Here is a 27,330-nt window from a genome sequence, read left to right on the forward strand (position 1 = left end):
ACTGGAATCTAATCGAGGGGTTCGGGGTGGTTTATATATAGAATAACAGATACCCGGGAGCGAGTTACAGACTGGAATCTAATCGAGGGGTTCGGGGTGGTTTATATATAGAATAACAGATACCCGGGAGCGAGTTACAGACTGGAATCTAATCGAGGGGTTCGGGGTGGTTTATATATAGAATAACAGATACCCGGGAGTGAGTTACAGGCTGGAATCTAATCGAGGGGTTCGGGGTGGTTTATATATAGAATAACAGATACCCGGGAGTGAGTTACAGACTGGAATCTAATCGAGGGGTTCGGGGTGGTTTATATATAGAATAACAGATACCCGGGAGTGAGTTACAGACTGGAATCTAATCGAGGGGTTCGGGTGGTTTATATATAGAATAAGAGATACCCGGGAGTGAGTTACAGACTGGAATCTAATCGAGGGGTTCATGGTGGTTTATATATAGAATAAGAGATACCCGGGAGTGAGTTACAGACTGGAATCTAATCGAGGGGTTCAGGGTGGTTTATATATAGAATAACAGATACCCGGGAGTGAGTCACAGACTGGAATCTAATCGAAGGGTTCGGGGTGGTTTATATATAGAATAACAGATACCCAGGAGTGAGTCACAGACTGGAATCTAATCGAGGGGTTCGGGGTGGTTTATATATAGAATAACAGATACCCGGGGGTGAGTTACAGACTGGAATCTAATCGAGGGGTTCGGGGTGGTTTATATATAGAATAACAGATACCCGGGAGTGAGTTACAGACTGGAATCTAATCGAGGGGTTCGGGGTGGTTTATATATAGAATAACAGATACCCGGGAGTGAGTTACAGACTGGAATCTAATCGAGGGGTTCGGGGTGGTTTATATATAGAATAACAGATACCCGGGAGTGAGTTACAGACTGGAATCTAATCGAGGGGTTCGGGGTGGTTTATATATAGAATAACAGATACCCGGGAGTGAGTTACAGACTGGAATCTAATCGAGGGGTTCGGGGTGGTTTATATATAGAATAACAGATACCCGGGAGTGAGTTACAGACTGGAATCTAATCGATGGGTTCGGGGTGGTTTATATATAGAATAACAGATACCCGGGAGTGAGTTACAGACTGGAATCTAATCGAGGGGTTCGGGGTGGTTTATATATAGAATAACAGATACCCGGGAGTGAGTTACAGACTGGAATCTAATCGAGGGGTTCAGGGTGGTTTATATATAGAATAACAGATACCCGGGAGTGAGTCACAGACTGGAATCTAATCGAGGGGTTCGGGGTGGTTTATATATAGAATAACAGATACCTGGGAGTGAGTCACAGACTGGAATCTAATCGAGGGGTTCGGGGTGGTTTATATATAGAATAACAGATACCCGGGAGTGAGTTACAGACTGGAATCTAATCGAGGGGTTCGGGGTGGTTTATATATAGAATAACAGGTACCCGGGAGTGAGTTACAGACTGGAATCTAATCGAGGGGTTCAGGGTGGTTTATATATAGAATAACAGATACCCGGGAGTTACAGACTGGAATCTAATCGAGGGGCTCGGGGTGGTTTATATATAGAATAACAGGTACCCGGGAGTGAGTTACAGACTGGAATCTAATCGAGGGGTTCGGGGTGGTTTATATATAGAATAACAGGTACCCGGGAGTGAGTTACAGACTGGAATCTAATCGAGGGGTTCGGGGTGGTTTATATATAGAATAACAGATACCCGGGAGTTACAGACTGGAATCTAATCGAGGGGCTCGGGGTGGTTTATATATAGAATAACAAATACTCGAGAGTGAGTTACAGACTGGAATCTAATCGAGGGGTTCGGGGTGGTTTATATATAGAATAACAGACACCCGGGAGTGAGTTACAGACTGGAATCTAATCGAGGGGTTCGGGGTGGTTTATATATAGAATAACAGATACCCCGGAAGTGAGTTACAGACTGGAATCTAATCGAGGGGTTCGGGGTGCTTTATATATAGCATAACAGATACCCGGGAGTGAGTTACAGACTGGAATCTAATCGAGGGGTTCAGGGTGGTTTATATACAGAATAACAGATACCCGGGAGTGAGTTACAGACTGGAATCTAATCGAGGGGTTCAGGGTGGTTTATATATAGAATAACAGATACCCGGGAGCGAGTTACAGACTGGAATCTAATCGATGGGTTCAGGGTGGTTTATATATAGAATAACAGATACCCGGGAGTGAGTTACAGACTGGAATCTAATCGAGGGGTTCGGGGTGGTTTATATATAGAATAACAGATACCCGAGAGTGAGTTACAGACTGGAATCTAATCGAGGGGTTCGGGGTGGTTTATATATACAATAACAGATACCCGGGAGTGAGTTACAGACTGGAATCTAATCGAGGGGTTCGGGGTGGTTTATATATAGAATAACAGATACCCGGGAGTGAGTTACAGACTGGAATCTAATCGAGGGGTTCGGGGTGGTTTATGTATAGAATAACAGATACCCGGGAGTGAGTTACAGACTGGAATCTAATCGAGGGGTTCGGGGTGGTTTAAATATAGAATAACAGATACCCGGGAGTGAGTCACAGACTGGAATCTAATCGAGGGGTTCGGGGTGGTTTATATATAGAATAACAGACACCCGGGAGTGAGTTACAGACTGGAATCTAATCGAGGGGTTCGGGGTGGTTTATATATAGAATAACAGATACCCCGGAAGTGAGTTATAGACTGGAATCTAATCGAGGGGTTCGGGGTGGTTTATATATAGCATAACAGATACCCGGGAGTGAGTTACAGACTGGAATCTAATCGAGGGGTTCAGGGTGGTTTATATACAGAATAACAGATACCCGGGAGTGAGTTACAGACTGGAATCTAATCGAGGGGTTCGGGGTGGTTTTTGTATAGAATAACAGATACCCGGGAGTGAGTTACAGACTGGAATCTAATCGATGGGTTCGGGGTGGTTTATATATAGAATAACAGATACCCCGGAGTGAGTTACAGACTGGAATCTAATCGAGGGGTTCGGGCTGGTTTATATATAGAATAACAGATACCCGGGAGTGAGTTACAGACTGGAATCTAATCGAGGGGTTCGGGGTGGTTTATATATAGAATAACAGATACCCGGGGAGTGAGTTACAGACTGGAATCTAATCGAGGGGTTCGGGGTGGTTTATATATAGAATAACAGATACCCGGGAGTGAGTTACAGACTGGAATCTAATCGAGGGGTTCGGGGTGGTTTATATATAGAATAACAGATACCTGAGTGTGGATTACGGGCTGGATCTGATGGATCTCTTGTGTCTCTGTTTTGTTTAGCTGACTGGTCTGACCAGTTCTCTCTGCGATGTGATCCTTTCTCACCTCTTCAGCCAGGTGAATGTTCCAGCTTTGTCGCGGACTTGACCGTGTGCAGGCTTGCCGAAGTGTAATGTACAAATGATGTGTGAACATTCCCGGGGTCACGCGGTGTCAAAAGCAGCCAAGTCGCCCTGTTTGTTCTGTGCTAGTCACCTGAATCTCCTCCCGTCTGTTCCACCGCCCCGGTTTTGTGCTTCAGTTGAACATAAGAACATAAGAAATAGGAGCAGGAGTAGGCCATCTAGCCCCTTCGAGCCTGCCCCGCCATTCAATAAGATCACGGCTGATCTGTCGTGGCTCAGTTCCACTTTCCCGCCCTCTCCCCATAACCCTTAATCCCCTCTCTTATCAAAAACCCATCAACCCGCGTCTTAAACATATTTAGCGAGGCAGCCTCCACCACTTCAACGGGCAGAGAATTCCAGAGATTCACCACCCTTTGAGTGAAGAAGTTCCTCCTCAACTCTGATCTAAACTGCACCCCCCCCCTTATCTTGAGGCTGTGCCCTCTAGTCCTACTGTCCTTTCTAAGCTGGAAGAATCTCTCTACCTCTACCCTATCCATCCCCTTCATTGTCTTATACGTCTCTATAAGATCCCCCCTCATCCTTCTAAACTCCAACGAGTACAGACCCAGTGCCTTCTCGACATTCACAACCCTCTGTGTAAAAGAACTGCCTCGCACACCTCCTCTAAACTTTTCCCCTCGCTTCTTAAACCTCTGACCCCTCGTGCTTGACTTGTCTACCCTAGGAAAGTGTATCTGACTATCCACTCTGTCCATGCCCCCTCATAATGGTGTGAACCTCTGCCAGGTCACTCCTCAATCTCTGTCCTTCCAGTCAGAACAAAGCGAGTTTCTCCAACCTCTCCTCAGAGCTAATGCCCTCCATACCAGGCAACATCCTGCTCAACCTCTCCTGTACCCTCTCCAAAGCCTCCACATCCTTCTGGTCGTGTGGCGACCAGAATTGTACACAATACTCTAAATGAGGCCTAACCAAGGCTCTGTACAGCTGTAGCATGACCTGCCAATTGTTCAACTCAGTGCCCCGACCGAGGAAGGCAATGGTGCCGTATGCCTTCTTGACTACCTCAGGATCACGGAATAGAATGATAGAATCCCTACAGTGCAGGAAGAGGCCATTTGGCCCATCGAGTCTGTACCGACCACAACCCACCTGGGCTCCATTCCCGTAACCCGACATATTTACTCTGCAAAACCCCTTATATTAGGGACAATTTAGCATGGCCAATCCACCTAACCTGTACATCTTTGGACACTAAGGGACAATTTAGCATGGCCAATCCACCTAACCTGCACATCTTTGGACACTAAGGGACAATTTAGCACGGCCAATCCACCTAACCTGCACATCTTTGGACACTAAGGGACAATTTAGCATGGCCAATCCACCTAACCTGCACATCTTTGGACACTAAGGGACAATTTAGCATGGCCAATCCACCTAACCTGCACATCTTTGGACACTAAGGTGCAATTTAGCATGGCCAATCCACCTAACCTGCACATCTTTGGACACTAAGGGGCAATTTAGCATGTCCAATCCACCTAACCCGCACATCTTTGGACACTAAGGGACAATTTAGCATGGCCAATCCACCTAACCTGCACATCTTTGGACACTAAGAGACAATTTAGCATGGCCAATCCACCTAACTTGCACATCTTTGGACTGTGGGAGGGAACCAGAGCACCCGGAGGAAACCCACGCAGACACAAAGAGAATGTGCAAACTCCACGCAGACAGTGACCCGAGCCGGGAATCGAACCCGGGTCCCTGGAGCTGTGAGGCAGCAGTGCTAACCACCGTGCTGCCACTTGTGCGTTGCCACTTTCAGTAGACATGTACGCCCAAATCCCTCTGTCAATACTCCTCAGGGTTCTACCATCTGCTGTATAATTCTTACATGTATTGGACCAACAAAAATGCATCACGTCTCATTCTTTCTGAACTCTGGTGGATACGGGCACTCCCCAGACACGCTCAGCCTTTCCTGGTAAGACAGTTCCTCCCAGCATTACAAGATATAGAACATAGAACGTAGAACATTACAGCGCAGAACAGGCCCTTCGGCCCACGATGTTGCGCTGACCAATTAAGAGAAAAGTAATGACCCTCCAACCTAAACCAATCCCTCACCACCCTCTGGGTAAAGAACCTACCCCTGACATCCACCCTATAACTACCCCCCCTTAATTTAAAGCCATGCCCCCTCGTGCTAGCTTTCTCCATCCGAGGAAAAAGGCTATCACTATCCACCCTATCCAAACCTCTAATCATCTTATATGTTTCAATAAGGTCCCCTCTTAGCCGCCTTCTTTCTAACAAAAACAACCTCAAATCCCTCAGTCTCTCCTCATAGGACCTTCCCTCCATACCAGGCAACATCCTGGTAAACCTCCTCTGTACCCTCTCCAATGCCTCCACATCCTTCCCATAATGTGGGGACCAGAACTGTACACAATACTCCAATCCCCCTACCAATAAACGCCAAGACACCGTATGCCTTCCTAACAACCTTATCTACTTGATTCCCAACTTTCAGGGATCTATGTACACATACACCTAGATCCCTCTGCTCATCAACACTATTCAGAGTCCTACCGTTAGCCCTATACTCTACACATCCGTTATTCCTGCCAAAGTGAATTACCTCACACTTTTCCGCATTAAACTCCATCCGCCACCTCTCGGCCCAGCTCTGCAACTTGTCCAAGTCTCTCTGTAAACTATGATACCCCTCTTCACTATCTACCACATCTGACCCATCGAGTCCACACCGATTCTCTGACACAGCATCCCACCTCGGCCCTCCACCCTGCCCTGTCCCCCCATAGACTCAAGCCTTTCTCATGGCTAATCAACCAAACCCACACGTCAATGGACAACCTATAGACTGAACCGAGTCTCTCTATACCGCTCTCCAGTTGTGAGGCAGGCATTGGCAGAGTGGTATTATCATTGGTCTACTAATCCAGACACCATGGGTCATGCTTTGGGGACAGGGTTCGAATCCCACCATGACAGACGGGGAAATTGAATGCAATAAAAATCTGGAATTAAAACCACAGAATGGTGGATTGGTAACACTAAATTGTCTCTTAATTTCCAAAGATGTGCGGGTTAGGTGGATTGGCCATGCTAAATTGCCCTTTCGTGTCCAAAGATGTGCAGGTTAGGTGGATTGGCCATGCTAAATTGCCCTTTCGTGTCCAAAGATGTGCAGGTTAGGTGGATTGGCCATGCTAAATTGTCCCTTAGCGTCCAAAGATGTGCAGGTTAGGTGGATTGGCCATGCTAAATTGTCCCTTAGCGTCCAAAGATGTGCAGGTTAGGTGGATTGGCTATGCTAAATTGTCCCTTAGCGTCCAAAGATGTGCAGGTTAGGGTGGATTGGCCATGCTAAATTGTCCCTTCGTGTCCAAAGATGTGCAGGTTAGGTGGATTGGCCATGCTAAATTGTCCCTTCGTGTCCAAAGATGTGCAGGTTAGGTGGATTGGCCATGCTAAATTGTCCCTTAGTGTCCAAAGATGTGCAGGTTAGGTGGATTGGCCATGCTAAATTGTCCCTTATTGTCCAAAGATGTGCAGGTTTGGTGGATTGGCCATGCTAAATTGTCCCTTAGTGTCCAGAGATGTGCAGGTTAGGTGGATTGGCCATGCTAAATTGTCCCTTAGTGTCCAGAGATGTGCAGGTTAGGTGGATTGGCCGTGCTAAATTGCCCCTTAGTGTCCAAAGATGTGCGGGTTAGGTGGATTGGCCATGCTAAATTGTCCCTTAGTGTCCAAAGATGTGCAGGTTAGGCACATTGTTCCCTTAGTATCAGCGGCATTAGCAGGGTAAATAATCATAGAATCACAGAACCCTACAGTGCAGAAAGAGGCCCTTCAGCCCATCGAGTCTGCACCGAACACAATCCCACCCAGGCCCTATCCCCATATCCCTACATATTATACCCACTAATCCCTCTAACCTACACATCCCTGGACACTAAGGGACAATTTATTAGCACGGCCAATCAACCTAACCCACACATCTTTGGACTGTGGGAGGAAACCGGAGCACCCGGAGAAAACCCACACAGACACGAGGACAATGTGCAGTCTCCACACAGACAGCGACCCGAGGCCGGGAATCGAACCCAGGACCCTGGAGCTGTGAAGCAGCAGTGCTAACCCACTGTGCTACCATATTAAATAATGGCGTTATGCGGATCGGACGTGGGTGGGATTGCGGTCAGTGCAGAGTTGATGGGCCGAACGGCCTCCTTCTGCAGTGTAGGGATTCCACGATTGTGTCCCAAGAGACCCAAGACAGCTCGGAGTCACGATGGGCCCTGGTGTCCTCCCCCACCCCCACAGGGAATGGAAACAGGGATGGAGGCTCCTCGAGGGATAGGTAAACCCTCTGCTCATTCTCCTTTCTTGTTGTGCCCGCCTGCGTAGGAGGAACTCTCCAACAACTCGGAGCTGATCAACATTTATAGGCAGCACATGACAGAAGGAAATACGATGAGCAACATTGAGTTGTACTGGAACAGTTACAACAGGTAAGACATCGTGAGTGTCGGAAGGTGGAAGGGTGGGGGGGTGGGGGAGAAAGCCGGGGGGGAGGCAATTTTGGGTCAAAGCCAGAGCTCCTTCCCCACCCCTCATAGAATGATAGAAGTGCAGACAGAGGCCATTCGGTCCATCGAGCCTGCGCCGGTCACAATCCACACAATAACCCCACCCTTTAGTCCCCCTGACACTAACGGACAATTTAGCATGGCCAATCCACCTAACCTGCACATCTTTGGACACTAAGGGACAATTTAGCATGGCCAATCCACCCAACCTGCACATCTTTGGACACTAAGGGACAATTTAGCATGGCCAATCCACCCAACCTGCACATCTTTGGACACTAAGGGACAATTTAGCATGACCAATCCACCTAACCTGTACATCTTTGGACACTAAGGGACAATTTAGCATGGCCAATCCGCCTAACCTGTACATCTTTGGACACTAAGGGACAATTTAGCATGGCCAATCCACCCTAACCTGCACATCTTTGGACACTAAGGGACAATTTAGCATGGTCAATCCACCTAATCTGCACATCTTTGGACGCTAAGGGACAATTTAGCATGGCCAATCCACCCTAACCTGCTCATCTTTGGACACTAAGGGACAATTTAGCATGGCCAATCCACCTAACCTGCACATCTTTGGACACTAAGGGACAATTTAGCATGGCCAATCCACCTAACCTGCACATCTTTGGACACTAAGGGACAATTTAGCATGGCCAATCCACCTAACCTGTACATCTTTGGACACTAAGGGACAATTTAGCATGGCCAATCCACCCAACCTGCACATCTTTGGACACTAAGGGACAATTTAGCATGGCCAATCCACCTAACCTGCACATCTTTGGACACTAAGGGGCAATTTAGCACGGCCAATCCACCTAACCTACACATCTTTGGACACTAAGGGACAATTTAGCATGGCCAATCCACCTAACCTGTACATCTTTGGACACTAAGGGACAATTTAGCATGGCCAATCCACCTAACCTGCACATCTTTGGACACTAAGGGACAATTTAGCATGGCCAATCCACCTAACCTGTACATCTTTGGACACTAAGGGACAATTTAGCATGGCCAATCCACCTAACCTACACATCTTTGGACACTAAGGGACAATTTAGCATGGCCAATCCACCTAACCTGCACATCTTTGGACACTAAGGGACAATTTAGCATGGCCAATCCACCTAACCTGCACATCTTTGGACACTAAGGGACAATTTAGCATGGCCAATCCACCTAACTTGCACATCTTTGAACAGTAAGGGACAATTTAGCATGGCCAATCCACCTCACCTGCACATCTTTGGACACTAAGGGACAATTTAGCATGGCCAATCCACCTAACCTGCACATCTTTGGACACTAAGGGACAATTTAGTACGGCCAATCCACCTAACTTGCACATCTTTGGACACTAAGGGACAATTTAGCACGGCCAATCCACCTAACCTGCACATTTTTTGGACACTAAGGGACAATTTAGCATGGCCAATCCACCTAACCTGCACATCGAACCTGGGTCCCTGGCCTTGTGAGGCAGCAGTGCTAACTCACCCACTGCGTCACCCTCACTTCTCTCTCCTCGCTTTCTTTGGCGAGGCGTACAAGAGTGACAGACTCTGGGACTTGCAAGTTCCAGAGACCAGCAATAAATCTCAACTTGTCCCCGTAACAGCGTGCTCCACCCTGGAGGCCCCCCCCCGGTGCAATTGCCACGGTCACGTGGAGGGGGGGAGAAGTGCGGGATTTGGGGTGGGGGGGGTGGTGGGGATGGAGTGCGAGGGATGGAGGGGGTACGGTGGGGGTGGGGGGAGCGGGTGTGGGGAGGCGGGGAGGGGGGGTGCATTTTCACGGTTCGAGCTGGCTGCGTTTGTCAAGTTTATTTCTTGGTGTCACAAGTAGGCTTAGATCAACATCGGAAAACTGTGTCCAATTCTGGACACCATACTGCCAGGAGAACGTGGTGGGAGTACAGAAAAGGTTCACCAGGGTGTTGTCGCCTGGTGTATTAGCTGTGAGGAGAGATCGGAGAAACTGGGATTGTTCTCTCTGGAAAGACGGAAGCTGAGGAACAACCTGATAGAAGTTAAGAACATAAGAAATAGGAGCAGGAGTCGGCCATCTAGCCCCCTTCGAGCCTGCCCCGCCATTCAGTAAGATCATGGCTGATCTGTCGTGGCTCAGTTCCACCTTCCCACCCTCTCCCCATAACCCTTAATCCCCTCTCTTATCAAAAACCCATCAACCCGCGTCTTAAAAATATTTAGCGAGGCAGCCTCCACCACTTCAACGGGCAGAAAATTCCAGAGATTCACCACCCTTTGAGTGAAGAAGTTCCTCCTCAACTCCGTTCTAAACCGCACCCCCCTTTATCCTGAGGCTGTGTCCCCTAGTCCTACTGTCCTTTCTGAGCGGGAAGAGTCTCTCCACCTCTATCCTATCCATCCCATTCATCATCTTATACGTCTCAATGAGATCTCCCCTCATTCTTCTAAACTCTAACGAGTACAAGCCTAGTTTATTCAGCCTCTCCTCATAGCTCAACCCCCTCAACTCCGGTATCAGCCTAGTAAACCTAGTAAAGTTTGATAAAATTATGAGGGGTGTAGAATAGGGTGAACAGAAGGAAGCTTTTCCCCAGGGTAGAGATGACAATGACAAGAGGGGGGCACAAGTTCAAGGTGAAGGGGGGGAAAGGTTGAGTGGAGATGTGCGGGAGGTAGGTTTTTACACAGAGGGTGGTGGGGGCCTGGAAGGCACTGCCAAGTGAGGTGGTTGAGGCAGATACGTTAGTGACATTTAAGATTTATCTGGATAGACACAGGAACAGACGGGAAATAGAAGGATGTAAGTGGTTAGACGAGATAGGACAATGTGATCTAGGGGGCACAGCCTCAAGATAAAGGGGGGGCGGTTTAGAACGGAGTTGAGGAGGAACTTCTTCACTCAAAGGGTGGTGAATCTCTGGAATTCTCTGCCCGTTGAAGTGGTGGAGGCTGCCTCGCTAAATATTTTTAAGACGCGGGTTGATGGGTTTTTGATAAGAGAGGGGATTAAGGGTTATGGGGAGAGGGCGGGAATGTGGAACTGAGCAGCGACAGATCAGCCATGATCTTATTGAATGGCGGGGCAGGCTCGAAGGGGCTAGATGGCCTACTCCTGCTCCTATTTCTTGTGTCCTTATGATCGGTGCAGGCTTGGAGGGCCGAAGGGCCTGTTCCTGTACGGAACTGTTATTTGTTTTTTTTGTTCTTTCCAATGCAGTTACTGTGAAAATCCCCCCAGTTCCCCCCCCCCCAACTCCCCCGCTGTTCGGGTTACGCTGAGGGAGAATTTAGCACGGCCCAACGCGCCCCAACCCGCACATCTTTCAGGACCGTGGGAGGAAACCGGAGGGAAACCCACGCAGACACGGGGAGAATGTGCAAACTCCGCTCAAACAGGGGTGGCACAGCGGGTTAGCGCTGCTGCCCCTCAGCGCCAGGGACCCGGGTTCGATTCCCGTCTCCGGGGTCACTGTCTGCGCGCGGAGTTTGCACGTTCTCCCCGTGCGTGCGTGGGTTTCCTCCGGGTGCTCCGGTTTCCCCCCCGCAGTCCTGAAGGACGGGCTGGTTAGGGTGTCATTGGCCCGGGTTAAATTCTCCCTCGGTGTAACCCGAACAGGCGCCGGAGTGTGGGGGATTTTCACACTAACTTCTCTGCAGTGTTAATGTAAACCTACTTGTGACACGAGTGAATAAAATCTAAAAGCGGTGACCCCGGAGCCGGGAATCGAACCCGGGTCCCTGGCGCTGTGAGGCAGCAGTGCTAACCCACTGTGCCACCACGCTGGATCCTTCATCGATGTGGCTTATTACCTGTGTTTGTCTCTCCGCAGCCGACGTGACCTGGAGATTGATCGATTCGGCGCAGGGACACTGAAGTAAGGGCCACTGCTTCTCAAATCTTCCTCTCCGTCTGCACCCTCTGGGTCTTCCTGTCCATCTCCATCCACCTTGTGTCCACTGGGTGGTATCCAGCGAGAGCCTTTTCCCTGGGATGGTGACGGCTAACACGAGGGGACGTAGCTTTAAGTTGAGGGGTGGTAGTTATAGGAGGGATGTCAGAGGTAGGTTCTTCACTCAGAGGGTAGTGAGGGCGTGGAATGCCCTGCCTGCAGCAGTTGTGGACTCGCCAACTTTAAGGGCGTTCAAATGGTCAGTGGATGGGCATATGGATAACATGGGAATAGTTTAGGTTAGAGGGTCATTAGATTGGTTCCACTGGTCGGGGCAACATCGAGGGCCGAAAGGCCTGTACTGCGCTGTAACGTTCTATGTTCTATGTTCTGTCTCCCTGTCTCTCGGTCTGTCTATGTGTAGAATGTAGAAGCAAGGGGATGCCATTCCAGTCTGTTCCACCGTTCATTCTGATCATTCCTGCTCATCGAATTCAATATCCTCATCCCCCTTCTCCCCGTTCCCCTTGCTCCCCTTAGCCCCAAAAGCGATGTCGAATTCCTTCTTGAGGTCACACAACGTTTTGGCCTCAACTACTTTCTCGGGGGGTGAACTCCACACATTCATAGAACATAGAAACATAGAACATTACAGCGCAGAACAGGCCCTTCGGCCCACGATGTTGCGCCGACCAGTTACAAAAACAATGACCCACTAGCCTATACCAATCCCTTTTCGTCCATAAACCTATCCAGAGATCTCTTAAACGCCCCCAAACTAGGCGCATTTACAACTGCAGCAGGCAGGGCATTCCAATCCCTCACCACCCTCTGGGTAAAGAACCTACCCCTGACATCCGTCCTATAACTACCCCCCCTTAATTTAAAGCCATGCCCCCTCGTGCTAGCTTTCTCCATCCGAGGAAAAAGGCTATCACTATCCACCCTATCTAAACCTCTAATCATCTTATATGTTTCAATAAGATCCCCTCTTAGCCGCCTTCTTTCCAATGAAAACAACCCTCACCCACTTGGGAGTACTGAACATAGAACATAACGCAGAACAGGCCCTTTGGCCCACGATGTTGCGTAGAGTTGTGTACAGTTGCAACATGACGCTGCGGCTCCTGAATTCAATCCCCCTACCAATAAACGCCAAGACACTGTACGCCTTCTTAACAACCTTATCTACTTGGTTCCCAACTTTCAGGGATCTATGTACACATACACGTACATACATACACATACATACTGCGCGCAGTTCTGGTCGCCTCACTACAGGAAGGATGTGGGAGCCATTGAGAGGGTGCAGAGGAGATTTACAAGGGTGTTGCCTGGATTGGGAGGCATGCCTCTTGAGGATAGGTTGAGGGAGCTCGGTCTCTTCTCCATGGAGAGACAAAGGTTGAGAGGGGACCTGATAGAGGTTTATAAGATGTTGAGAGGAATAGATAGGGTGGATTCTCAGAGGCTATTTCCCAGGGCTGAAATGGTCGCTACGAGAGGACACAGGTTTAAGGTGCTGGGGAGCAGGTACAGAGGAGATGTCAGGGGTAAGTTTTTCACTCAGAGGGTGGTGAGTGAGTGGAATCGGCTGCCGTCGGTGGTGGTGGAGGCGAACTCGCTGGGGTCTTTTAAGAGACTTCTGGATGAGTACATGGGATTTAATGGGATTGGGGGTTATAGATAGGTCTATGGCTTGGTAGGTATTGATGTGATCGGCATAACTTGTGGGCCAAAGGGTCTGTTTGTGCTGTAGTGTTCTATGTTCTAAATTTCTCCTCACCTCAGTCCTGAAAGGTTGACCCCTTATCCTCAAACTATGACCCCCTAGTTCTGGACTCCCCCCACCATTGGGGAACGTTCTTTCTGAATCTACCCTCTCTAACCCTCTTAGAATTTCATAAGTTTCTATGAGACCCCCTCTCACTCTTCCAAACTCCAGTGAGTACAATCCTAACCGACTCTATGACCCTCGAACTCCTGGCGGTGCCACTGCCTAACTGGTTTGTTTGTTTGTGTGTGTGTGTTTGTGTGTACATCTTTAGGTGCCCGGTGATGTTGGTGGTGGGAGATCAGGCCCCTCACGAGGACGCTGTGGTAAGTTAGCCTGTCACCCATCCCCACCTCCTCAGCCATCTCCTGAACTGTGGGTGGGCGGCGGACAGGTCCGTCACGGCTTGCGTTTGTTTTTTCGTTTGATTCGCTTGTGGGACGGGGGTGTCGCTGGCTGGATTCGAACCCGGGTCCCCCCCCACATCTTTGAAATGTCTGAAATAAAATGACGACGATGCTCTCTCTGAAATGGTAACAAAATTGACTTGATCCTTGGTGATGGGATGGGGAGGGGGGTGGGGAGGGTGGGGTGGGGGGGAAATGTTGTCCAGCAATACCGGTGAGGGGTTGGTCAAGACCACCTCCGAGCAGTGGGAAGTGAGGGGGGGGGGAACGTTTATTGAGACGATGCCTCTCCCCCACCCACACTCGCCCACCCCCATCTCTCACGCACCCCTCGCTGGCAGACGGCAAAGATCCCACTGTCGGGCGCGGCGCGGTGGGTTAGCGCTGCTGCTTCACAGCTCCGGGCTCCTGGGCTCGATTCCCGGCCTCGGGGTCGCTGCCTGAGTTTGCACATTCTCCTCGTGTCTGCGTGGGTTTCCTCCGGGCGCTCCGGTTTCCTCGCACGTCTTGCGGACTGTGGGGGTTAGGGTGCCATTGGGCCGTGCTATATTGTCCCTCAGTGTAACCCGAACAGGCGCCCGAGTGTGGCGACTAGGGGATTTTCACAGTAACTTCATCGCAGTGTTAAGGTAAGCCGACTTGTGAAGCTGATGAATGAATAAATAATTCACTCTTTCTCTGCGTAATTTAGGTGGAGTGTAATTCCAAACTGGACCCCACCCAGACCTCGTTCCTTAAGGTAAGGCTGCTGTCAATATGAGGGGCTTGAAATCAATGCCTTGCGTCGCAGACAATCTGATACCCCTGTTAATCGAGGCACAGTAACTGTGCACCAAACTGCCCCCACTGCGGGGAGGATGGCAGGAAGGGGTTTGGGTCCATTGGGATTGTGTACAGTGGGAGTGAATGGGAAGGGGTTTGGGTCCATTGGGATTGTGTACAGTGGGAGTGAACGGGAAGGGGTTTGGGGTCCATTGGGATTGTGTACAGTGGGAGTGAATGGAAGGGGTTGGGGTCCATTGGGATTGTGTACAGTGGGAGTGAATGGGAAGGGGTTTGGGTCCATTGGGATTGTGTACAGTGGGAGTGAACGGGAAGGGGTTTGGGTCCATTGGGATTGTGTACAGTGGGAGTGAATGGGAAGGGGTTTGGGTCCATTGGGATTGTGTACAGTGGGAGTGAATGGGAAGGGGTTTGGGTCCATTGGGATTGTGTACAGTGGGAGTGAACGGGAAGGGGTTTGGGTCCATTGGGATTGTGTACAGTGGGAGTGAATGGGAAGGGGTTTGGGTCCATTGGGATTGTGTACAGTGGGAGTGAATGGGAAGGGGTTTGGGTCCATTGGGATTGTGTACAGTGGGAGTGAATGGGAAGGGGTTTGGGTCCATTGGGATTGTGTACAGTGGGTGTTCCCTATGTATCTGCTGTCCCTTGTCCTTTTAGATGGAAGTGATCTTTAGTAAGACATTTTGGATTCTAACCACAACTCTCTCTTTCTCCCTCTCTCTCTGTCTGTCTCTTTGTTTTTCTCTCTCTCCCGTTCTCTGTCCCTCCCTCTCTGTCTCTTTCCCTCTGTCTCTCTCTCTCTGTCTCTCTCTCTCTGTCTCTCTGCCTCTGTCCCTGTCACTCTCTCTGTCTCTCCCCCTGTCTATCTACCTCTCTTTGACTCTCCCTCTGTCCCTATCCCTCCCCCTGTCTATCTGTCTCTCTTTGACTCTCCCTCTGTCCCTATCCCTCTCTCTTTCTGTCCCTCTCTCTCTCTCTCTCTCTCTGTGTACAGATGGCCGATGCAGGTGGACAACCCCAGATCTCACAGGTGGGTTCATTCTTCCCTCTTGACCTTGCAAACCCGACCCCCACCCCGAGGAGTACGCCTCAGGGGGGGTCCTGAGCCAAACCTGTGATAATGTAAAGAAAATCCAGCACAGAATGAGGCCATGCATCCCCTCGAGACTGATAGCCCATCCCCACCCCTTGTCGATGGGGAGTCTCTCTAACTCGGGCCTTGAATATACTCAGTGTCCTGTAGCCTCCACTGTTCCTCCGGGGGGTTGGGGGGAGAGAATCCTACAGACTGACTCCCCCCCCATCCCTCCCGAGAGAAGAAATTCCCTCCTCACCTCCATCTTCAATGGGAGGGAGAGAGAGGCCCACTTATTTTCAAACCATGACCCCTCTCTTCTCCGCCCCTCCCGTCCCAGTTCCCCCCTTCCCTCTCATCGAGTCACAGAGGTTTACAAGCAGGGAAACAGGCCCTTCGGCCCAACTTGTCCATGCTGCCCAGTTTTTAACCCCTAAGTTAGTCCCAATTGCCCGCATTTGGCCCCATACCCCTCTACACCCATCTTACCCATGTAACTGTCTAAAAGACAAAATTGTACCCGCCTCTACTACTACCTCTGGCAGCTCGTTCCAGACACTCTCCACCCTCTGAGTGAAATAATTACCCCTCTGGACCCTTTTGTATCTCTCCCCTCTCACCTTAAACCTGTGCCCTCTAGTTCCCCTACCTTTGGGAAAAGATATTGACTATCTAGCTGATCTGTGCCCCTCATTATTTTATAGACCTCTATAAGATCACCCCTCAGCCTCCTACACTCCAGAGAAAAAAGTCCCAGTCTATCCGGTCTCTCCTTATAACTCAATCCATCAAGTCCCGGTAGCATCCTTATCTGCACTCTTCCTAGTTTAATAACATCCTTTCTATAATAGGGTGACCAGAACTGTACACAGTATTCCAAGTGTGGCCTTACCAATGTCTTGTACAACTTCAACAAGACGTCCCAACTCCTGTATTCAATGTTCTGACCGATGAAACCAAGCATGCTGAATGCCTTCTTCACCACTCTGTCCACCTGTGACTCCACTTTCAAGGAACTATGAACATGTCCCCCTAGATCTCTTTGTTCTGTAACTCTCCCCAACGCCCTACCATTAACTGAGTAAGTCCTGCCCTGGTTCAATCTACCAAAATGCATCACCTCGCATTTATCTAAATTAAACTCCCATCTGCCATTTGTCAGCCCACTGGCCTAATTGATCAAGATCCTGTTGTAATCGGAGGTAACTTTCTTCACTGTCCACTATGCCACCAATCTTGGTGTCATCTACAAACTTACTAACCATGCCTCCTATATTCTCATCCAAATCATTAATATAAATGACAAATAACAGTGGACCCAGCACTGATCCCTGAGGTACATCGCTGGTCACAGGCCTCCAGTTTGAAAAACAACCTTCTACAACCACCCTCTGGCTTCTGTCAAGAAGCCAATTTTGTATCCATTTAGCTACCTCATTCTGATCCCGTGAGACTTAACCTTATGCAACAACCTACCATGCAGTACCTTGTCAAAGGCCTTGCTAAAGTCCATGTAGACAACATCAACTGCACTGCCCTCATCTGCCTTCTTGGTTACCCCTTCAAGAAACTCAATCAAATTTGAGGGACATGATTTCCCACTCACAAAGCCATGCTGACTGTCCCTAATTGGTCCTTACATCTCTAAATGCCTGTAGATCTTGTCTCTCAAAATACCTTCCAACAACTTACCCACCACAGATGTTAGGGGTCTCTGGCCTGTAGTTCCCGGGCTTTTCCCTGCAGCTCTTTTTAAACAAAGGCTATTTGGGGGCCTATAGTACAACCCTGATCTCCCTCTTCTTATTTCTCAGTTCTACCTATATTGACTCAGTGGCCGAACCCTCGGATACATCCCCTCTCAGTACTGCCGCGGTGCTTTCCCTCATCAAGAGCGCAACTCCCCCTCCTCCTCCTCTCTTACCCCCTGTTCGGTCTCTCGCATAGCATCTGTACCCTGGCCCTCTGGGGTCTTTTTGCGAAGGGTCAGAGGGTGGAGGTGGAGGGGAGGTGTCATTCAAAGAACTATGGCCTCTTTACCCTACCCACTTGTCTCAGTAGCGTCCCCTACTGATTGAAGTTGGGTACTGCTACACACAGTCTCCTCCCAGTGGCTGGACTGAGTTACTTTACCGCCTCCACCTGCCCCCCAGCCCCACCCATTTGATTTGATTTATTGTTGTCGCATATATTGGGATACAGCGAAAAGTATTGTTTCTGGCATGCTATGCAGGCAAAGCATACCATTCATAGAGGAGGAAAGGAGAGGGTGCAGAATGTAGTGTTACAGTCATAGCTAGGGTGTAGAGAGAGATCAACTTTCACCAGGTGGACACCGGAGATGAGGGGGTTGGCTTATGAGGAGAGGTTGAATAGACTGGGTCTGTACTCGTTGGAGTTTAGAAGGATGAGGGGGGTGATCTTATAGAGACGTGTAAGATAATGAAGGGGATGGATAGGGTAGAGATAGAGAGACTCTTCCCGCTTAGAAAGGATAGTAGGACTAGAGGGCACAGCCTCAAGATAAAGGGGGGCGGTTTAGAACGGAGTTGAGGAGGAACTTCTTCACTCAAAGGGTGGTGAATCTCTGGAATTCTCTGCCCGTTGAAGTGGTGGAGGCTGCCTCGCTAAATATTTTTAAGACGCGGGTTGATGGGTTTTTGATAAGAGAGGGGATTAAGGGTTATGGGGAGAGGGCGGGAAAGTGGAACTGATCCACTTCAGATCAACCATGATCTTATTGAATGGCGGGGCAGGCTCGAAGGGGCCAGATGGCCTACTCCTGCTCCTATTTCTTATGTTTCTTAATGCAAAGGTAGGTCCATCCGCCAGGTTCTCTGTCTCTTTCCTGTAATCTGTCCCGTCACTGTTTGAGATGCGACCCACTGGGGGTGGTGTCGTCGGCCGACATGGCGAGAGGATTGGAGGGGAGCCTGGCCGCACGGTCACAGGTGTATAAGGAGTATAGTAGGGGGCTGAGAACGTAGTCTTGTGGGTCAGTGTCACTGCAAACCAGCTCCCCCTAGGGGTGGGAGGACGGGATTGGTGGCAAATTCTGGACTCTGACGTTTATCTATCTCCTCACTCTCTCTCTCTCTCTTTCTATCCCCTCAACAGCCTGGCAAACTTACCGAGGCCTTCAAGTATTTTGTCCAGGGGATGGGATACAGTAAGTATGGGACGCCTTTGTTCGCTCCTTTCTTTAGAATAACAGAGAGCGCCCATCAGGTTGTGCTGAGCATGACGCCAAACTAAACTAATCCCTGTTGCCTGCCCTTGTTCCCTATCACTCTACTCCTTGCTTATTTGTGTGCTTACTTAAAAGCCCCTTTACTAATATTGATTGGAATTGCTATAGCTCTAGCTCGTTAGAGGGGTCAGTTTTTGTACAAAGTGTGCAGGAAGGTTTTTTGACTCAGTATGTAGACAGGCCAACTAGAGGTGAGGCTATATTGGATTTGGTGCTGGGAAATGAGCCAGACCAGGTGCTAGACTTGGAAGTTGGTGTGCGTTTTGGTGATAGTGACCACAATTCGGTTACGTTCACCTTAGTGATGGGAAGGGATAGGCAGGAACCTCGGGTCAGTAGTTTTAGCTGGGGGAAGGGTAATTATGAGGCCATTAGGAGAGAATTAGGAAGCATAGGTTGGACTAGGAGACTACAGGGTCTGGGAACGTCCGAAATGTGGAGTTTTTTCAAGAAGCAGCTACTGCGAGTCCTTGATAGGTATGTCCCTGTCAGGCAAGGAGGATTTGGTAGAGCTAGGGAACCGTGGTGCAGTAAAAAAGTTGATTCGTTGGTTAAAAAGAAAAAGGAGGCTTATGTTCGGATGAGGCTTGAGGGCTCAGGTAGTGCATTAGAAAGCTTTAGATTGGCTAGGAGGGAGTTGAAGAGTGAGTTAAGAAGGGCTAAAAGAGGACATGAGATGACTTTGGCTGATAGGATTAAGGAGAATCCTAAGGCGTTCTATAGGTATGTCAAGAACAGAAGGTTGGTTAGGGCAAGATTAGGGCCAGTTACAGACAGCAGAGGGAAGTTGTGTGTGGAACCGGAAGAGATTGGAGAGGCATTGAACCAATATTTCTCTTCGGTGTTCACGCAGGGGGACATGAATGTAGCTGAGGAGGACACTGGGTTGCAGGGGTGTAAACTAGACAGTATTGCAGTTGATAAGGAGGATGTGCTAGATATTCTAGAGGGTTTGAAAATAGATAAGTCCCCTGGTCCAGATGGGATTTACCCTAGGATTCTCTGGGAGGCAAGAGAGGTGATTGCAGAGCCTCTGGCTCTGATCTTCAGGTCGTCGTTGGTCTCTGGTATAGTACCGGAAGATTGGAGGACAGCGAATGTTGTCCCATTGTTTAAGAAGGGGAACAGAGACTTCCTCGGGAATTATAGACCAGTGAGTCTCACTTCTGTTGTGGGCAAGGTTTTAGAAAGAATTATTAGGGATAGGATTTATAGTTATTTGGAGAGTAATGAATTGATTGGAGATAGTCAGCATGGTTTTGTAGCGGGTAGGTCGTGCCTTACTAACCTTATTGAGTTTTTTGAGAAAGTGACCAAAGAGGTGGATGGGGGTAAGGCAGTTGACGTGGTGTATATGGATTTTAGTAAGGCGTTCGATAAGGTTCACCATGGTAGGCTTCTGCAGAAAATGCAGATGTATGGGATTGGGGGTGATCTAGGGAACTGGATTAGGAATTGGCTAGCAGATAGGAGACAGAGGGTGGTGGTTGATGGTAATTATTCATCATGGAGTTCGGTTTCGAGTGGTGTGCCTCAGGGATCTGTTTTGGGGCCACTGCTGTTTGTAATTTTTATTAATGATCTGGATGAGGGTATAGTTGGGTGGATTAGTAAATTTGCTGATGACACCAAAGTCGGAGGTGTGGTAGATTGTGAGGAAGGGTGTCATAATTTGCAGGGAGACTTAGACAGGTTGCAGAGCTGGGCCGAGAGGTGGCGGATGGAGTTTAATGTGGAGAAGTGTGAGGTAATTCACTTTGGTAGGAATAACAGATGTGTTGAGTATAGGGCTAACAGGAGGACTTTGAATAGTGTGGATGAACAGAGGGATCTAGGTGTATGTGTACATAGATCCCTGAAAGTTGGGAATCAAGTAGATAAGGTTGTTAAGAAGGCGTACGGTGTCTTGGCGTTTATTGGTAGGGGGATTGAATTTAGGAGTCGCAGCGTCATGTTGCAACTGTACACAACTCTGGTGCGGCCGCACTTGGAGTACTGTGTGCAGTTCTGGTCCCCACATTATAGGAAGGATGTGGAGGCTTTGGAGAGGGTGCAGAGGAGGTTTACCAGGATGTTGCCTGGTATGGAGGGGAGGTCCTATGAGGAGAGACTGAGGGATTTGGGGTTGTTTTCGCTAGAAAGAAGGCGGCTAAGAGGGGACCTTATTGAAACATATAAGATGATTAGAGGTTTAGACAGGGTGGATAGTGATAGCCTTTTTCCTCGGATGGAGAAATCTAGCACGAGGGGGCATGGCTTTAAATTAAGGGGTGGTAGTTATAGGACGGATGTCAGGGGTAGGTTCTTTACCCAGAGGGTGGTGAGGGATTGGAATGCCCTGCCTGCTGCAGTTGTAAATGCGCCTAGTTTGGGGGCGTTTAAGAGATCCATGGATAGGTTTATGGATGGAAAGGGATTGGTTTAGATTAGTGGGTCATTGCTTTTTAACTGGTCGGCGCAACATCGTGGGCCGAAGGGCCTGTTCTGCGCTGTAATGTTCTATGTTCTATGTTCTAAATATCCCCATTGTATCTGCTTCCACCCCTGGCAGCGCGTTCCAGACACCTCCCACTCTCTGTGTAATAAAAACTTGCCCCTCACATCTCCTTTGAACTTTCCCCCTCTCTCACCTTAAGTGCAGCCCCTGGAGTATTGGACATTTCAACTCTGGGAAAAAGATTCTGACTGTCAACCCTATCTCCTCCTCTCATCATTTTTATAGACTTTTATCAGGTCCCCCCTCAGCCTTCAGAGAAAACAACCCTAGTTTATCCAGCCTCTCCTTATAGCTCACACCCTCTAATCCAGGCAGCATCCTGGTAAACCTCTTCTCCAACCCTCTCCAGAGCCCCCACATCCTTCCTGTAATGTAGCGACCAGAATTGAACACAATACTCTAACCAAAGTTTTATAAAACTGCAACGTGACATCCTGATTCTTGTACTCGATGCCCCGACCAATAAAGGCAAGTCTGCTTTCTTTACCACCCTGTCTACTTGTGTGACCACGTTCAGGGAGCCCTGGACTTGAACCCCCCCGAGATCTCTCTGGACATTGATGCGGTTTACCAGAATTTGTTTTGATTTATTAATGTCACATGTATTGGGATGCAGTGAGAAGTATTGTTTCTTGCGCGCTATACAAAGAAAACATACCGTTCATAGAGAAGGAAAGGATACAGTGCAGGATGCAGTGTCACAGTCACAGCGAGGGTGTAGAGAAAAGATCAACTTAATGTGAGGTAGGTCCATTCAAAAGTCTGACAGCAGCAGGGAAGAAGCTGTCCAAAGATTTTCAAGTTAGGTGGACTGGCCATGCTACATTGTCCCTTAGTATCCAAAGATGTACAGGTTAGGTGGATTGGCCATGCTAAATTATCCCTTAGTGTCCAAAGATGTGCAGGTTAGGTGGATTGGCCATGCTAAGTTGTCCCTTAGTGTCCAAAGATGTGCAGGTTAGGTGGATTGGCCGTGCTAAATTGTCCCTTAGTGTCCAAAGATGTGCAAGTTAGGTGGATTGGCCATGCTAAATTGTCCCTTAGTGTCCAAAGATGTGCAGGATTAGGTGGATTGGCCATGCTAAATTGTCCCTTAGTGTCCAAAGATGTGCAGGTTTAGGTGGATTGGCCATGCTAAATTGTCCCTCAGTGTCCAAAGATGTGCAGGTTCGGTGGATTGGCCATGCTAAATTGTCCCTTAGTGTCCAAAGATGTGCAGGTTAGGTGGATTGGCCATGCTAAATTGCCCCTCAGTGTCCAAAGATGTGCAGGTTAGGTGGATTGGCCATGCTAAATTGCCCCTTAGTGTCCAAAGATGTGCAGGTTAGGTGGATTGGCCATGCTAAATTGTCCCTTAGTGTCCAAAGATGTGCAGGTTAGGGGGGATTGGCCATGCTAAATTGTCCCTTAGTGTCCAAAGATGTGCAGGTTAGGTGGATTGGCCATGCTAAATTGTCCCTTAGTGTCCAAAGATGTGCAGGTTAGGTGGATTGGCCATGCTAAATTGCCCCTTAGTGTCAGGGAGATGAATAAGGTAAATATGTGGGGGGATGGGGCCTGGGTGGCATTGCGATCGGTGCAGGCTCGATGGGCCAAATGGCCTCCTCCTGCGCTGTAGGGATTCTGTGATGCTACATGTACGGCTGTCAATATGCACCGCGTGTTAGGAACGATAGATTACACGTGTGTGAAGGGGCAGATGTCCAGTCCACGCGGGGAGTGTGTATGTCAGTTCTAACAAGCTTCTGTTCGTCTCTGTCTCTCTCTCTCTCTCCTTCTCGCTGCCTTTCTTTGATGATGGGCAGTCCCTCATGTGGTGGACAGACGCCTGAGTGTGGGTGCAGGTATTAAACTGGAGCCTTATGCTTGTGCATGACAACCCCCCCACCCCCACCCCCAATACCCCAACTTGCATGAGAGCGAACTTGAAAGGATGTGTGCGCTGAAAACACTTGGAACCACCCCCCCCCACCGATACGTAATACCCCTTTCATTGGAACACCCAGGACAGATACAGCACGGGGTTAGATACAGAGTAAAGCTCCCTCTACACTGTCCCCCCCATCAAACACTCCCAGGACAGGTACAGCACGGGGTTAGATACAGAGTAAAGCTCCCTCTACACTGTCCCCCCCCATCAAACACTCCCAGGACAGGTACAGCACGGGGTTAGATACAGAGTAAAGCTCCCTCTACACTGTCCCCCCATCAAACACTCCCAGGACAGGTACAGCACGGGGTTAGATACAGAGTAAAGCTCCCTCTACACTGTCCCCCCATCAAACACTCCCAGGACAGGTACAGCACGGGGTTAGATACAGAGTAAAGCTCCCTCTACACTGTCCCCCCATCAAACACTCCCAGGACAGGTACAGCACGGGGTTAGATACAGAGTAAAGCTCCCTCTACACTGTCCCCCCATCAAACACTCCCAGGACAGGTACAGCACGGGGTTAGATACAGAGTAAAGCTCCCTCTACACTGTCCCCACATCAAACACTCCCAGGACAGGTACAGCACGGGGTTAGATACAGAGTAAAGCTCCCTCTACACTGTCCCCCATCAAACACTCAACCAGGACAGGTACAGCACGGGGTTAGATACAGAGTAAAGCTCCCTCTACACTGTCCCCCATCAAAACACTCACAGGTACAGCACGGGGTTAGATACAGAGTAAAGCTCCCTCTACACTGTCCCCACATCAAACACTCCCAGGACAGGTACAGCACGGGGTTAGATACAGAGTAAAGCTCCCTCTACACTGTCCCCCATCAAACACTCCCAGGACAGGTACAGCACGGGGTTAGATACAGAGTAAAGCTCCCTCTACACTGTCCCCCATCAAACACTCCCAGGACAGGTACAGCACGGGGTTAGATACAGAGTAAAGCTCCCTCTACACTGTCCCCCCATCAAACACTCCCAGGACAGGTACAGCACGGGGTTAGATACAGAGTAAAGCTCACTCTACACTGTCCCCCCATCAAACACTCCCAGGACAGGTACAGCACGGGGTTAGATACAGAGTAAAGCTCCCTCTACACTGTCCCCCCCATCAAACACCCCCAGGACAGGTACAGCACGGGGTTAGATACAGAGTAAAGCTCCCTCTACACTGTCCCCCCCATCAAACACTCCCAGGACAGGTACAGCACGGGGTTAGATACAGAGTAAAGCTCCCTCTACACTGTCCCCCCCATCAAACACTCCCAGGACAGGTACAGCACGGGGTTAGATACAGAGTAAAGCTCCCTCTACACTGTCCCCATCAAACACTCCCAGGACAGGTACAGCACAGGGTTAGATACAGAGTAAAGCTCCCTCTACACTGTCCCCCCATCAAACACTCCCAGGACAGGTACAGCACGGGGTTAGATACAGAGTAAAGCTCCCTCTACACTGTCCCCCCATCAAACACTCCCAGGACAGGTACAGCACGGGGTTAGATACAGAGTAAAGCTCCCTCTACACTGTCCCCATCAAACACTCCCAGGACAGGTACAGCACGGGGTTAGATACAGAGTAAAGCTCCCTCTACACTGTCCCCCCCATCAAACACTCCCAGGACAGGTACAGCACGGGGTTAGATACAGAGTAAAGCTCCCTCTACACTGTCCCCCCCATCAAACACTCCCAGGACAGGTACAGCACGGGGTTAGATACAGAGTAAAGCACCCTCTACACTGTCCCCCCATCAAACACTCCCAGGACAGGTACAGCACGGGGTTAGATACAGAGTAAAGCTCCCTCTACACTGTCCCCCCCATCAAACACTCCCAGGACAGGTACAGCACGGGGTTAGATACAGAGTAAAGCTCCCTCTACACTGTCCCCCCCATCAAACACTCCCAGGACAGGTACAGCACGGGGTTAGATACAGAGTAAAGCTCCCTCTACACTGTCCCCCCATCAAACACTCCCAGGGCAGTTCCTGCACGGGGTTAGATACAGAGTAAAGCTCCCTCTACACTGTCCCCCCCATCAAACACTCCCAGGACAGGGATGGAGATGCCAACATTGGACACAGTCGGGAGCCTCACAGCACCAGGTTAAAGTCCAACGGGTTGGTTTGGTAGTATGAGATTCTGGAGCGTTGCCCCTTCATCAGGTGAGACAGATACAGCACGGGGGGTGGGATATAGAACGGAGTTCCCTCTACACTTTGGCTGTATTGACAACTGATTACCTTTGACCCACGAACCTATCGTCCCTTCACTTTATTTCAGCGCCCACGCGTTAGTGCTTTTGTACAGTTGCCGTTAGTCGTCGGGTCTGGGGTCGCGCATTAGTCATGATGTGGGTATGCCGGCGTTGGACTGGCGTAAACACAGTAAAAAGTCTGACAACACCAGGTTTTAGTCCAACCTATTTATTTGATAATATAGGTTGGACTAAAACCTGGTGTTGTCAGACTTTTTACTGTGGTCGCGCATTAGAGCAGATTTAATTCAGTTGTTTGGCCGTCTTAAGTCTGATTAATCTGTTTGCTCTCTCCCGCTCCCCTCCCCCCCCCTCTCCCTCTCTCTCTCTTCCCCCGCCTCCCCCCGCACCCCCCTCTCCGCAGTGCCGTCGGCCGGGATGACGAGGCTCTCCCGCTCCCGCACCACCTCGCTGTCGGGCGCCTCGGTGGACGGGTCCCGCTCCCGCTCCCGCACGCTCTCCAGGGCAGCGACGTGGGCCAGCTGGCCTCCAGCCCCTCGCAGACCATGGAGGTCTCGTGTTGAGGGGAGAGCGGCGGGAGTTGGGGGGGGTGCGGGGGGGGGGGGGGGATCGGCGGCGCCACCGCCGCGATCCGAAGACGGACGCGATCGACGAAAGAAGAAAAGAATCGAAGCACGTCTCATCCGACGGGGAGTCGGGGGGGGGGGGGGGGGGGGGTGGGGTGGGGTGGGGGGGGGAGGCTCCGGCTGTTCTGGCCTCGTTCGGTTGGGGAGGTGGTGGTGGGTGCGTGGTGTGTACGTCGGTTGTGGGGGGGAGGGGAAGGGCGGAGGGTAACGATGGAAGATGTGAATGAAGTCTTGGCAACGAGGGATAAAACAAGTGGGCAAAGTACTTTAAATCATTAAAACAAGAACTAATTTTCTGTCGTGGGCTGGGGGTTGGGGGGGGTTGGTGGGTGTGCTGAGGTTGGAGCGGTGGGGGGTGGGAGTTCCTTCGTCATGATGCGTTACGACCTTTGACTCCCCCGCCCTCCACCTCATGTTGACCTCCCCCCCCCCCCCCGCAATCCCTTGTGATTTTGTTCTGTTCACTGCATGAAAGAGGCCTCCGGGTTTTGGCGGAAAGTAGTGGGGGGAGCGGGGAGACATCTTTGTCCACCCCACCCCCCCTCTACCATCTCAACCTCTTCCCCAAGCCCCTTCCTCTCTCTTTCTCTTGCTCCACTCTCTCTCTCCCCCCCACTCTTTGATTCCAACACAAGTCACTTGGCAGCCCGTAACCTGACGGTGTGTGTTTGTTGACGAGGGGGGAAAAAAGAGGCAGGCTGTCAAAGTTTCTCGTCTGGCACTCATCAGACGTGGGGAGATGAATATGTTTCTAATTTTGTTTAAGAAGAAAGTGATGATGGGGAACAGGTTGGATTTGAGACCGGGGTGAGAGAAATCGGCCATGTTCTGGTTTGAGT

General features: G+C 49.8%; 1 protein-coding gene across 1 annotated transcript in view; it reads left to right on the forward strand.

Moving 5' to 3' along the window:
* Positions 1-26,428, forward strand: part of LOC145340201 (protein NDRG2-like) — a 40,390-nt gene extending 13,962 nt beyond the window's left edge. The window contains 10 exon segments of the mRNA XM_080184628.1: positions 3,325-3,381; positions 7,839-7,942; positions 11,856-11,900; positions 13,964-14,015; positions 14,788-14,835; positions 15,877-15,912; positions 19,075-19,126; positions 23,510-23,548; positions 26,269-26,361; positions 26,364-26,428. Coding sequence (XP_080040754.1) covers positions 3,325-3,381; positions 7,839-7,942; positions 11,856-11,900; positions 13,964-14,015; positions 14,788-14,835; positions 15,877-15,912; positions 19,075-19,126; positions 23,510-23,548; positions 26,269-26,361; positions 26,364-26,428 — 591 coding nt within the window.
* The last annotated feature ends 902 nt before the right edge of the window (positions 26,429-27,330 follow it).

The sequence above is a fragment of the Carcharhinus amblyrhynchos genome, unplaced genomic scaffold, assembly GCF_965287045.1.
Source record: "Carcharhinus amblyrhynchos unplaced genomic scaffold, sCarAmb.v2.hapA scaffold_838, whole genome shotgun sequence".
Lineage (NCBI taxonomy): Eukaryota > Metazoa > Chordata > Chondrichthyes > Carcharhiniformes > Carcharhinidae > Carcharhinus > Carcharhinus amblyrhynchos.